At 42.6% G+C, this 12,195-nt stretch overlaps 1 protein-coding gene across 1 annotated transcript; it reads left to right on the plus strand.

The window, feature by feature from the left end:
- Nucleotides 1–4: 4 nt before the first annotated feature.
- Nucleotides 5–11,533, plus strand: fam199x (family with sequence similarity 199, X-linked). Its single transcript, XM_078261134.1, has 8 exons — nt 5–114; nt 1,451–1,629; nt 2,282–2,501; nt 4,050–4,208; nt 5,657–5,818; nt 7,120–7,303; nt 7,529–7,632; nt 9,894–11,533. The coding sequence occupies exons 2-8, from the start codon at nt 1,463–1,465 to the stop codon at nt 10,065–10,067; spliced, it is 1,170 nt and encodes a 389-aa protein (XP_078117260.1). The 5' UTR covers nt 5–114; nt 1,451–1,462; the 3' UTR covers nt 10,068–11,533.
- Nucleotides 11,534–12,195: the final 662 nt, after the last annotated feature.

The raw sequence follows: 12,195 nt of genomic DNA on the forward strand, positions 1-12,195 counted from the left end.
ACGCGTTGCTCGCTCCCGGGATTCTCGCGGTGACAGACAGCTGAGATCATCGGTAGAAAAGAAAGGAATTGCAAATGGAGGTGGCAATAATGATCATTCTTTGAACGACAAAAAGTGGGTATTTTAATGTAGATAGCTTTTTAATCACAACTTTGCCATGTTTATAAACCGTTCGGATATGTTATTGTGTGGAAATGATTAGTTAGGTGTCGTTTTGTGTCTTGGTGAACGCTACGTGGATATTTGAGGATTAGCAACTAACGTTAGCTAACGATGTTAGCTTGATGTTGTGTTCCAATCACAGGCTGTTTAATGTAACGTAACGTCAAAGTGTAGCTAAACTAATGTACCTTCTAGAATGCTGGATTCTCATTTTGCCTTTATTCGCACGACGATGTTTAACATTACAGGAAATCATTTTAGTCTTGTTTTGTAGTCTTCAGCATCCTTAGTTATTAAAAAAAAAAATCTGTATCGTTAGAAATATTAACTATATTTGCCCACTAACGTCACTAATGTTACCAGTTAAGACCCAAACGTAAATAAGCTCGACTAGCTAGCTAATGTAACTGCTTGCTAGTATTTGGAGTAAAACAAGTTTTGCTTTGTTGAGTCTTTTTTTCAACGTGCCCAAAGACGTAGCTACAGTGTAAAATAGTATATAGTATAGTATACAAGCAAGACTGGTCTATTGAAGTACATTCGTTAAAGTTAAATCATAGCTGTTTTGTTAATTATGCATGTAACATTACGGATGTACTGTATGGCCTATACAGCTAAGTATTTGGTAACACAACAATAGCTACATACATTATATCTCCTAATTTTAAATATTGCAAGCATTGTTCATATTTGGCCTGAATCTTTTCAACAGTTTTTCTTAATGTAAAATCTATAAGGATATGTCACGTTTTCAACTTTATTGCGAACACAGTGTTCATGCATTAATGTTAATTACTAGAGGTGTTGAAATTAATCAAATAATCGATGCATCGAATCGTGGACATGGACGACGCTGCATCGATAATCGGCCGGGCCATAATCCATTATTTCTGTTTACAATTTAATGTAGGCCTAACAACCTTTCTGTTTACATATTCTGTTATGTTTTGCACATTCAGGAAGTGCCATGTGCTCAGTGCTGTACTTTTATGTATCCAATTTATTCAGTATTAGAGCACTGCAGTATGTTTTGTTTTTGAGTAGTAAGTAATTTTGTATACAAACAAACTTTATTAAATTAAGGATAACTATCATGTGGGTACTTTTATGGAAACTTGGACAAGCCAGTGCAGTCCAATATAATACCCTTGCAATCAATAGATACTGTTTGAGAGTGTTTCAGATGTGTTTATTCAATTTGGTGGTAAATGTGGAGACCGCTGCAGCTCCATTGAAAAGTGCCCTGTTATATTTGTCTCATCTTTGCCTTATCATGTTTCTGTGTCAGGTACATCTCGCCATGTCTGAGTCTCTGTATGAGAAGTTTTTAGCGCCAGATGAGCCTTTCCCCCTCCTCTCCCAAAGAGCCAACCTCAGTGATGTGGGAACCCTGGATGTGAGTGACTTCGGCTGTCAACTCTCATCTTGTCACAGAACAGATCCTCTACACCGCTTCCACAGCAACAGGCGAGTAGTGTGTGTGTGTGTGTGTGTGTGTGTGTGTGTGTGTGTGTGTGTGTGTGTGTGCTCACACGTATGTCACCCGTCTGTCGGGTAAACTGACTTTCAGAATGTATTTTCAAAGGTTATTTGTGCAGGAAAAAAAATCATCGTCATTGTTTTGGAATGTACTTATGAACTACATTTAGGGCTGCACGATATTAGGAATATCTCTAATTGCGATTATTTTGACTGATATTGCGATATGAGTCACGATATTGGAGGGAATGATCATTTTTGTATCATTATTCTCATTTTCATTGAAAACATTTTTTTTTTCTCTAGTCTGTAGGATACGATTTGTAGGCCGGGACGTCTCTGCAGCACCACAATACTTCATTTTAGAACGGTTTGACACATAATTTTGCCTTTAACAAATATTGCGCCCCTCTGCGATTTGGATTTGGGACTAGTTCATATTGCGATTTCCATACAATTGCGATTAATTGTGCAGCCCTAACTACATTTATAGTGAGTGTTCAAAGAGAAGGCGTTTACATAGTTGAAATGTGCATTCGTATCTTGTATGCACACCACTCCTTCTCGGCAAAATGATCGGAACAATTTCCGGGATTTACCCATAGAATGTACTTTAACGTCCGCTCGTGTTTCTCCCCAGGTGGAACCTCACTTCCTGCGGGACCAGTGTTGCCAGCTCAGAGTGCAGCGAAGAGCTCTTCTCCTCTGTGTCCGTGGGGGATCAGGACGACTGCTACTCCCTTCTGGATGACCAAGAACTAACATCCCTGGACCTGTTTCCAGAGGGCAGCGTTTGCAGTGATGTGTCCTCTTCTATCAGCACCTATTGGGATTGGTCTGACAGCGAGTTTGAGTGGCAGGTTGGTTTGTTATATAGTCTATATCATTGACGTTCCACTTCCGGGATTGCTCCGTTGCTGCCGGATTTCACTCATTTAAGCCGGATATCTGTTGCCTTCAGTTTTCTTTGTATTGGCATTCTAAACTCCAGTGGATTTATGAGGACTATGGTTAATTTTTTCTCAGATCTCTGCAGGGTAAATCCAGACAGCTAGCTAGACTATCTGTCCAATCGGAGTTTTCTGTTGAACGACTAAAACTACTTTTAAACGTAGTCGCCCCGACAATCGTCGCCCAGGACGATTGTGATTGGTTTAAAGAAATGCCAATAAACCAGAGCACGTTTTCTCCCATCCCCGAATGCTGTGTGGAGTAGCCAGACCCTCCTCCAGCACGCTTTGGAGGAGTGTCTGGCCAAGCGAGACTAGTTGTTATATGACCTAGAAGTGTGTTTTTTTTTTTTTTTTAACATGCTGATTTTAATTCAGGCTTTTGGCTTTACGATGGAAGTCTTGAGTAGGGCTGGGGACCGAATTCAATATTTTTTTTAGGCAACGACCGAATTTCCTCCTTAGTAAATAATAGCATAGTAAGATAAAATTGGTATTAAAAAAAAAAAGTATAGTTCAGAAACCGGTATCGAAGTAACTGTTTTGGTATCAGTACCAGTATTGGATATTTTTGAACGATATCCAGCCCTAGTCATGAGAACCTAGCTGCATAATTTTGCTGGCATGAAACACACAGGGCCCTATCTCGCACCCGGCGCAGCGCAAAGCCCGACGCAAGTGTCTTTGCTAGTTTAAGACCGACGCAGTTGTCAATTTCCCGTCCAGCGCCCACGTCGTTTAAATAGCAAATGCATCTGCGCCCATCTGTGGCCCATGGCTGGTCTTACAGGGAGGTGTGTTCAGGTGCATTCTGGGCGTATTGCTATCTTGAGGCAGCGGGAAGTGATCGCGCCATTGACCAACAAAAACCTGGTCTAAAGTCAATAGCGCAGCATTTCATTGTTATTTTAACAGAGCATTAGTAAAATGCGCCTAGGCTCGTGCACAGAGCGCACACACTATGGTTGTTACACACACACACACACACACACACACTACACACACACACACACACACACACACACACACACACACACAGGGAAGCGCAGCAGCACACACGCATGCAAAAGATTACAAATAAAAATATTACGGTGCAAATCCTCCATCATAATAGCAATGCTCCAAGGTCCAAACGCGCCTGGCTTTTAAAGGGAATGGGAGATGACACTCTGATTGGTTTATTGCATGTTACGCCCAAAACACACCTATGAATTAATTAAGTGAATTACTCTAAGTACAACCCTTTTGAACCATGCGCCCGGCGCACGGACCCTTTTTTCTGCTGTCAAACTAGCAAAAGTGGATTTGGACATGCTCTAAACGCACCGGCGCTTCACGCCATGTGCTTTGATCGTTAAAATAAGGCCCAGAGGCTGTGGGTGTTACAGTGATTGACAGGATAGTTTGTCCATTCATGTTTTTCTCTTCTCCTCACTGTTCGCCTGTCTTGCGTCTCAGTTGCCAGGAAGTGACATTGCCAGCGGCAGTGATGTTCTGTCAGACATCATCCCGAGCGTGCCAAGTTCCCCCTGTCTGTTTTCCAAGAGGAAGCCTAAGCCCCACCCTCACCGCAACCTGGATGAGTTACCATGGAGTGCCATGACCAACGATGAACAGGTAAACGCAGCCAACACACCTTTCTGTATTATGTTGTTTTTAAGTTAGCAACCTCTCCGTGCTATCAGAGAGCTCCGAATTAACAACAGTGAAACTGACTTCCTGACCCAGCTACTAGTTTGTTTTTTTGTTAAATGGATTATTTAAGTGGCTAGTAACCATTAGATTGTGGCATGGCTTGCAGTTCAAATAAATAGGTTGCTCTGTATGCTTCATTTTGTTGGAGCTGAGCTGTCAAGACCAAGTTTGGGATTTTGCAGGGGTTTTTTTGTCAGTCAAACTTAACTCACCTAAAGGATTATTAGGAACACCTGTTACATCACACCAATCACATGGCAGCTGCTTCCATGCATTTAGGGGTGTGGTCCAGGTCTAGACAATCTCCTGAACTCCAAACTTAATGTCAGAATGGGAAAGAAAGGTGATCTAAGTAACTTTGAGCGTGGCATGGTTGTTGGTGCCAGATAATCTGCTCAGTTAACTGGGGTTTTCACACACAACCATTTCTAGGGTTTACAAAGAATGTTCTGAAAAAGGAAAAACATCCAGTATGCGGCAGTCCTGTGGGGCGAAAATGCCTCGTTGATGCTAGAGGTCAGAGGAGAATGGGTCGTCTGATTCAAGCTGATAGAAGATCAACTTTGACTCAAATAACCACTCGTTACAACCCAGGTATGCAGTAAAACACGCACAACCTTGAGGCGGATGGGCTACAGCAGCAGAAGACCCCACCGGGTACCACTCATCTCCACTGAAAATAGGAAAATGAAGCTACAATTTGCACGAGCTCACCAAAAATGTACAGTTGAAGACTGGAAAAATGTTGCCTGGTCTGATGAGAACATGGATCCATCATGCCTTGTTACCACTGTGCAGGCTGGTGGTGTAATGGTGTGGGGGATGCTATCCTATCAATATCGGCCAACATTTCTAAAGAATGCTTCCAGCACCTTGTTGAATCAGTGCCGCAAAGAATTAAGGCAGTTCTGAAGGCGTCAGGGGGTCAAACACGGTATTAGTAGGGTGTTCCTAATAATCGTTTAGGTGAGTGTATTTCACAAACTAAACAGGAGGGCTTAAGGGGGGAAATGATTTTATAGGTGGGTAGATAGCATAATGAATTTATGAAAAGCCACATCATTGCGGATTCCAAAACTGTGGAGATATACCATAAACGGTTTGTTTAAACTGTTGAGCAGTAGTTTTCTGTATTGTCGCTAGGGATGTCCTCAGCTGACCTGCAGGATCAGGGCAGATCCCAGTTATTTTTATTTATTTAATTTTTTTATGAATCTCTATCAGCGACATAAAGCATCAGCCATTTGCATTCCATTACCCCGGCAGTCAAAAACGCCTCCATTGTGCTCCGTTAAACTCTATGTCTCCGCCTTTAGTCTTCAGTGTGGGCAAAAAGGACCAAAACCACATGTCTGTGTTTCCTGTTCCAGGTGGAGTACATTGAGTACCTGAGTAGGAAGGTGAGCACAGAGATGGGCCTGAGAGAGCAGCTGGACATCATCAAGATCATCGACCCCTGTGCTCAAATCTCTCCCACCGACAGCGAGTTCATCATCGAGCTCAACTGTCTCACCGACGAGAAACTCAAGCAGGTAGGCCGTAACTCTGACGCACATCACTTCGCTAACAACTAGGGTTGGGTTTCGTTTGGGTTTTTCCTGATACCGGTGCTAAATTGATACTTTGGTGGTGCCTGAACTGATATATATATATATATATATATATATATATATATATATATATATATATATATATATATAAGGAGCACAAAACGACAGTTGGCGACATTAAAGAACGGCTTGTTTATTGCTAAGGCCATATGGTCAAAATTAAATGATTGATTAATAATGTAATAACAATAACTTCAAAATGACTTATTTCACCAGTAAATTGCTGGTAAACGACAAAAACAAGCACCAGATGGGAAAAGGGTTTTTTACAATAACTTTGAATGCACCACAAAGCTGGCGAGTTTCCAGTGAACACACCGTCTGTGTGTTGTTTTTCCGACAACGGCAGCTGCAGTCAGACTGCTATGTCTTGGTTTTGGACTCCTCTACAGGGAAATACAGTCACACTTTACACCGCTTAACGTAAGCTGTCAGCATTTTAACCATTGTTTAATCCAGCTACTAGCTAACGGTAACGTAGCGTCCCGTGCAGCGACGCTTCTGAAAAAAAAAAAAAAAAAAGAAAGTCAGGTACTGAAATGAGGAACCAAAATTTTCGTTCTTATACAAGTCAAACAAAACAGATTTTCTTTCACACACAACCTCACTCTTATACAGAAGTGTGAGCAGCCTGTCGACAAGTTAATACAAGAAAGGAGATTTTAATTGGCTGCATTGTGGACTCAGTAACAGTCTGCAAAGTAGTATCACTCCCTATGAAATGTTTTAAGAGTTGTCCATGAACGTAAAAGTTTTATTATATATTAGGGCTGGGACGATATGCTTTTGTCCCGATTCTTCTTTTGCATTGGGATTTTCATTTATTGCGATTCTAGAGGTATTGCGATCCGATAGTATTGAGTGTTGCGATTACCTAAGTTGAATAATACACTTCACAATTCTAAAAAAGAATGCACATCACATGTCAGTCAGTCTGACATTAATTTCATTTGTAAAAAAAAAGTACATAACATGTATTTTCTGCTTTCGGTCTGTTTTGCTGGAAATGGATATGATGTAGTCACCGTTACAGCATAAACAGTATATATTTAGGTGGAAAAATCACGATACATACGTTATCCGATCATTTTTTCCCCCCACCACCCCTATTATATACGTGTATTAGAGAGAAGCACTCCTTGCTAATACATCAGTAAACCGAGGTAGGAAAAACGGTGAACCCAGAGTTATGCAGCATGTTTGTGATTGTGTGATGTCATCAGGTGCGTAACTACATCCGAGAGCACAGCCCAAGGCAGCGGGCCAGCAGCACCAGAGAGGGCTGGAAGAGGAGCAGCCACAGCAGTGCCAGCACCGGCGGGGTCAGCGCAGCCAGCAGCAGTAACGCCAGCATGGTCAGCTCTGCCAGCTCCTCCACCGGCTCCACAGCCTCCAACTCTGTAGCAGGTGAAATGCTATGCTACCTGCTTGGCTAGCAGCATGAGCAGCAGTAATGGTGCCACCACCAGAGGCTACTGTATCGATGGCGCATTGTCTGCTCCGTTATGATTGTACAAGGGACAGAAGGGCACTTTTTATTGGTGAAATAATTAGAATTTGTAACCTAAAGTAAAAAAAAATTTTTCTGGTCTTCCAGGTTGTAATATGGTTTAACATTTGCTTGTGTTCAAGGTGGCCCAGCGTCAGCCTGTAGTGGAGGCAGTGTTGCTAACATTAGCAGAGCTCACAGCGATGGCAACCTTTCCAGTGCTGCAGAACGTATACGAGACTCTAAAGTAAGGGGTGTGGGTGTGTGCGCGTGTGTGGACAATGTTATTGTGCTAAACAAATGCCATTCCATTTTGATCACTGGGGACGCACAGGAAAGCATCCCAAGCTGTACATTTGTCCCCTGGACCCTACTATTTCTGCTCCCACTCTGGTTATTGTTTTGTTGCACCATTTCACAGAGCACGTGAGACTAGCTAATCGCCTCAACGCCTTGATCCTTGATCCATCATCTAGGGATGCACCGATCCCACGTTTTTCGGTCCCGATACCTGGGCTTTTGGGTACCAATCCGATAACGTGTTTAATTAATGAGCTGTATGCCTCACCGTGTCAAAGTGACTGGGATCATTATTTTATGTGAAAGGCAAAATAATTACGAGGCGCACCTGAATAGGGTTGGGCATCGTTTGGATTTTAATAATTCTAATTCTGATTCTTCCTTTCGATTCTGGTTCTTATCGATTCTGATCCTTTGAGGGGTGGAGTTGAAACGGGTCACATGCCTATTTTCACAAATAAGAGGAAAGTTTTATTTTGATTCAATGGTGGTTTGCAGTTTTACTGGGCTTTTTCAACGTAAAATAAAGCCACATTAGACTGCTGCTTACTGTGTTAAATTGGGAAGCGACGATCGGATGTGCAACCAAATCCTCCAAACGATTCCAATAAAGAAACGATTCCACTGGAATCGTAATTTTTGAAACGATTCCAAGTAGGAATCGGTTCTCGATGCCAAATCCTACACCTGAACGCATCATGAAGTCCTGGTGGAACCCGCGTGCCCTACCGTTTACGTAACTCACGGGGAAGGCCAAACGTTGCCACACCGGTTGAGGGGAAACGGAAGGATTTTCCAGTTCTGTTGTTTCTCCGTCATCTCGGGCAGTGGCCACGGTGTCTGGATAAATGCAGTTACTGTTAAGCTAACATTACCCAGTGGCTTTACCCTGTGGCTTTAGCTGCATGCTACCTGTCGGTAAGCCCCGCTGTTTCGTCTGTGTGTTGTTGTTTTTTCTTCGGATGCTCGTACGTAGGCGGGGGTGGAGAGAAAAAACCCCACAATAATGTAAACCTAGAGTTAAATAGATTGGCCCCATTGTCACGATCCCCAATTGTAGTGGGAAATCTCTTCTAAAAAGTTCTACTAACAGCTTCTTTAGTCGTTCTTTTCATCGTTCTACACCAGGGACACGAGCAGTTCCGTATTTGGTGTTAAAAGGTTTGCATAGTTCTATCTGAAGCATACATGCAGTTACACATAGAATTTCCAATACACAATCCAGATATTTGGGTCAGTATCGGATCGGTGCATTCCTAGTATTAGGGCTGGGCGACCTGGAGAAAATCAAATATCACGACATTTTTGATCAAATACCTCTAACGATATCGCGACGATACGTAGGGTTGACAATTGGTGCTTTCACAAAATATTTACACAGTGAGATCTGTGATAATCAGTAATGTGGATATAATGACTGAGTGGGTAAAGGCAAATAATAGAACAGCTAGAACAGTCTGGTAAGTTCAGAAAATGACATCACTTTACTGTAACGCAGCCTTTAAAACCAGGAGAAGACAACACTCATCATATCACGACATCCGAAATCTGTAAAACGATATCTAGTCTCATTAGATTAGATTCAACTTTATTGTCATTGTACAGAGTACAAGTAGTACAAAGACAACGAAATGCAGTTTGCATCCAACCAGAAGTGCAAAAAAAACAGAAAAGTGCAATGTGACATACAAAGTATAGGCAGGACAAGAAATATATTGCAGTGTCATAAGAGCAGAATAAATATGGCTATATGTAATATGAACACTGTATGAACAACATGTACATGTATGTGCAATGTAGTAGCAGTGACATAATAGTAGTAAGAATAATCTAGATATATGCAGTGTAGCAGAATATATATATATATATATATATATATATATAAAAAGAACAACTGAATAAATATGGATATTCTGTATGAACCATATAGACAGATATGTACATATCACGATATGATTTCTACTGATATATTGCCCAGCCCTACTCATGTTTTTTCTTTAAAGATTTTTTTTTTTTGGGGCATTTTAGGCCTTTATTTTGATAGGACAGCTGAAGACATGAAAGGGGAGAGATAGGGCCGCAGGTCGGAATCGAACCTGGGCCCGCTGCGTCGAGGAGTAAATATATATTTGACCTACCAACTGAGCTATCCAGGCGCCCAGCCCTACTCTAACCTCTCTCTCTCGTCTGGCCTCGCCGCCTTTTCAGAAACGTTCCAAGCAGCGTAAGCTTCAGCAGAAAGCCCTCCGGAAGCGGCAGCTGAAGGAGCAGCGGCAGGCCCGCAAGGAGCGCCTGAGTGGACTCTTTCTGAACGAGGAGGTGCTGGCGCTGCGCGTGACTGAGGAGGAGGACCGCGGAGACGACCTGGACATACTGATGTGACACCAGTGAACCAATCGGTGCTCCCTCTACGCCTGTTTCCCCCCCCCCACCCAGCCGCTGCCATAGAGCCCATAGACCACGCTACTCCCGATCACTGCATGCCATTAGCTTTGAGTAGGCTAACGTAATGCATTTTGTAAGAGTAATGTCTGATAGGCAGTAATAGCTTGTAGTGGCTTCTGACATAGCTTTGACATATGGCTCGCTAATGCTAGTGTAGTACCGCTAGTGCTAAAACTGATAGCCCCGCTGCAATCACTACAAAGCTAGCTATAGCAATAATGCTAAAAATGCCGCGAATGCTTTGACTAGACACCGACCTCAGTCCAGCCTGCTTATAGCCAGTTATAATGCTGCGACCACCTAGAAGCTCGCAGATGCACACAAATATACACTACTAAAGACAGTTATGTCCGCTTCATGCTGTTAAGAAGAGGTTGCTTCTAGATGCTGCAAAAGCGTATATCCACTGCTACTAATACAGCCCCCGCCGGCAGAAGGACAGATCAGGCAAGAGAAGCAGAGTTTGGCCGCATTATGCAGACTCTGCTCTGCGGGAACCAGGAGTTTTTTATTTATTTATTTTTTTTTATTTCTTCATAACATACAGGGGAGCTATGTGCAAGGTGGCAGTAGTTTCCACCCATCTGCCTACACCTGCATCCATACTCTACAGGGCTATATTCTGCACTGGCCAAACTCTCTTAAACTTAAACTGCTGCAGGTAATGTTACAGCACGAGTATACACCTGAAGGCCTACAGTCCGAGTGGCTTGAGTGGGAAGTGGGGCTGCTCGATTTTTGGTCAACACTGATATCGCAACTATTTAACACGACTGCTCATTGACTTTTGGAAAGATGTTGCAACTGTTGAACTTGGAAAAACTGTGAAAAGGTTGAACAAATCAACAGTGAAAACACCTTGAGCTGTACAATTCCTCTTTTTCGTTCACAGCACAAAGACAAAATTAAGAGTTGACTTGCAAAACGTAACGAACGCAGAACGATCGCCATCGTTAGGAGCCGAAATCGTAATCGCGATCCAGATTTGGATTAATTGCACAGACCTAGCAGAAGGTATTGGTAGCAGTATTAACGTGACACAAAACTGCGATTGAAGCCTTGCATTGATGAGCAATTTCTCTCCATGGTGGATGCCTGAAGTCTAATTCAGAGTGCAGTTCAGAATGATAGCCCTTCAAAACGGACAAACGCAACTGAGATGTGGGAGCTGAAGTGAAAGGAAGTGCCCCGGTCTGTCTTTCTACCTGCTGAGTGTTGGCGGTCCTCTTTTCACTCTGAAGGCTTAGAGGGAGCACTGAGTCTGCATGTTTAAAACCCCAGGCACACACACACGAATCACCCGCGTGGCCCAATAACTAACAACTTCATCATTTGCATACACCTGTTTAAAAAAGAAAAAAGAAAAAAACGTATGTGTTGTAAATAAATGGTAAATAACAGCATATTTATCGCCCGCTTTCAGGTTTTCCTTGGTGATGACGGCTTGATTTAAAGGTGTGTGTGTGTGTGTGTGTGTGTGTGTGTGTACACTAATTGGTTATCATAGCTTAAATGCTGTCAATTGCCATGGGTTCTTTGCATTATTTGGAGTCTCACTTTGAAGCATTTAAGCTGTTTTGTCCCAAGTACTTGAGTTTGGTCGTTTGTCTCAGACATCTTGAAAGTCCTCTTTGTTTCTCTTGCCAGCACTCCTACTTTATGTTTTTTGCCTGAGACAGACCTAAATAATCGCAGATTCTCCCCATCATGTTACTTCTGTGTACATTTTTCTGAATGATTTGACCACCATGATAACTTTTGGAGCATTCGAGCACCGGTAAAGTCAGTCCCTCCAGAAAAAACTTGATTATGCGATCGCATAATTCAATGCATAATCAGCCAAAGTCTGCATATTTATGCGGGGGCCGCATTTTTTTTCAAATACGGCGCACTTTCACCGCATCAATTGCCGATTTCCGCGCAAAATATGCGGGCCTTGCATGATTTCATAATCCCCGCATTTTCGTTGCAAAAAAGTCACATATCTAGTAATTTTCCCCTGTTGCCATGGGAACGTTACGAAGTGACGTAATTACGCGACGTGAACGTCATCGAAAAGCTGCAA

This window comes from Sander vitreus, chromosome 10, assembly GCF_031162955.1.
Source record: "Sander vitreus isolate 19-12246 chromosome 10, sanVit1, whole genome shotgun sequence".
NCBI classification, from domain to species: Eukaryota; Metazoa; Chordata; class Actinopteri; order Perciformes; family Percidae; genus Sander; species Sander vitreus.

Excerpts from the sequence above, each read along its gene's own strand:
- fam199x (XM_078261134.1), top strand. The coding sequence starts at position 1,463 with ATGTCTGAGTCTCTGTATGAGAAGTTTTTAGCGCCAGATGAGCCTTTC. Across the intron at positions 1,630-2,281 it reads CACCGCTTCCACAGCAACAG|GTGGAACCTCACTTCCTGCG; the intron begins GCGAGTAGTGTG and ends GTTTCTCCCCAG. Across the intron at positions 5,819-7,119 it reads CCGACGAGAAACTCAAGCAG|GTGCGTAACTACATCCGAGA; the intron begins GTAGGCCGTAAC and ends TGATGTCATCAG.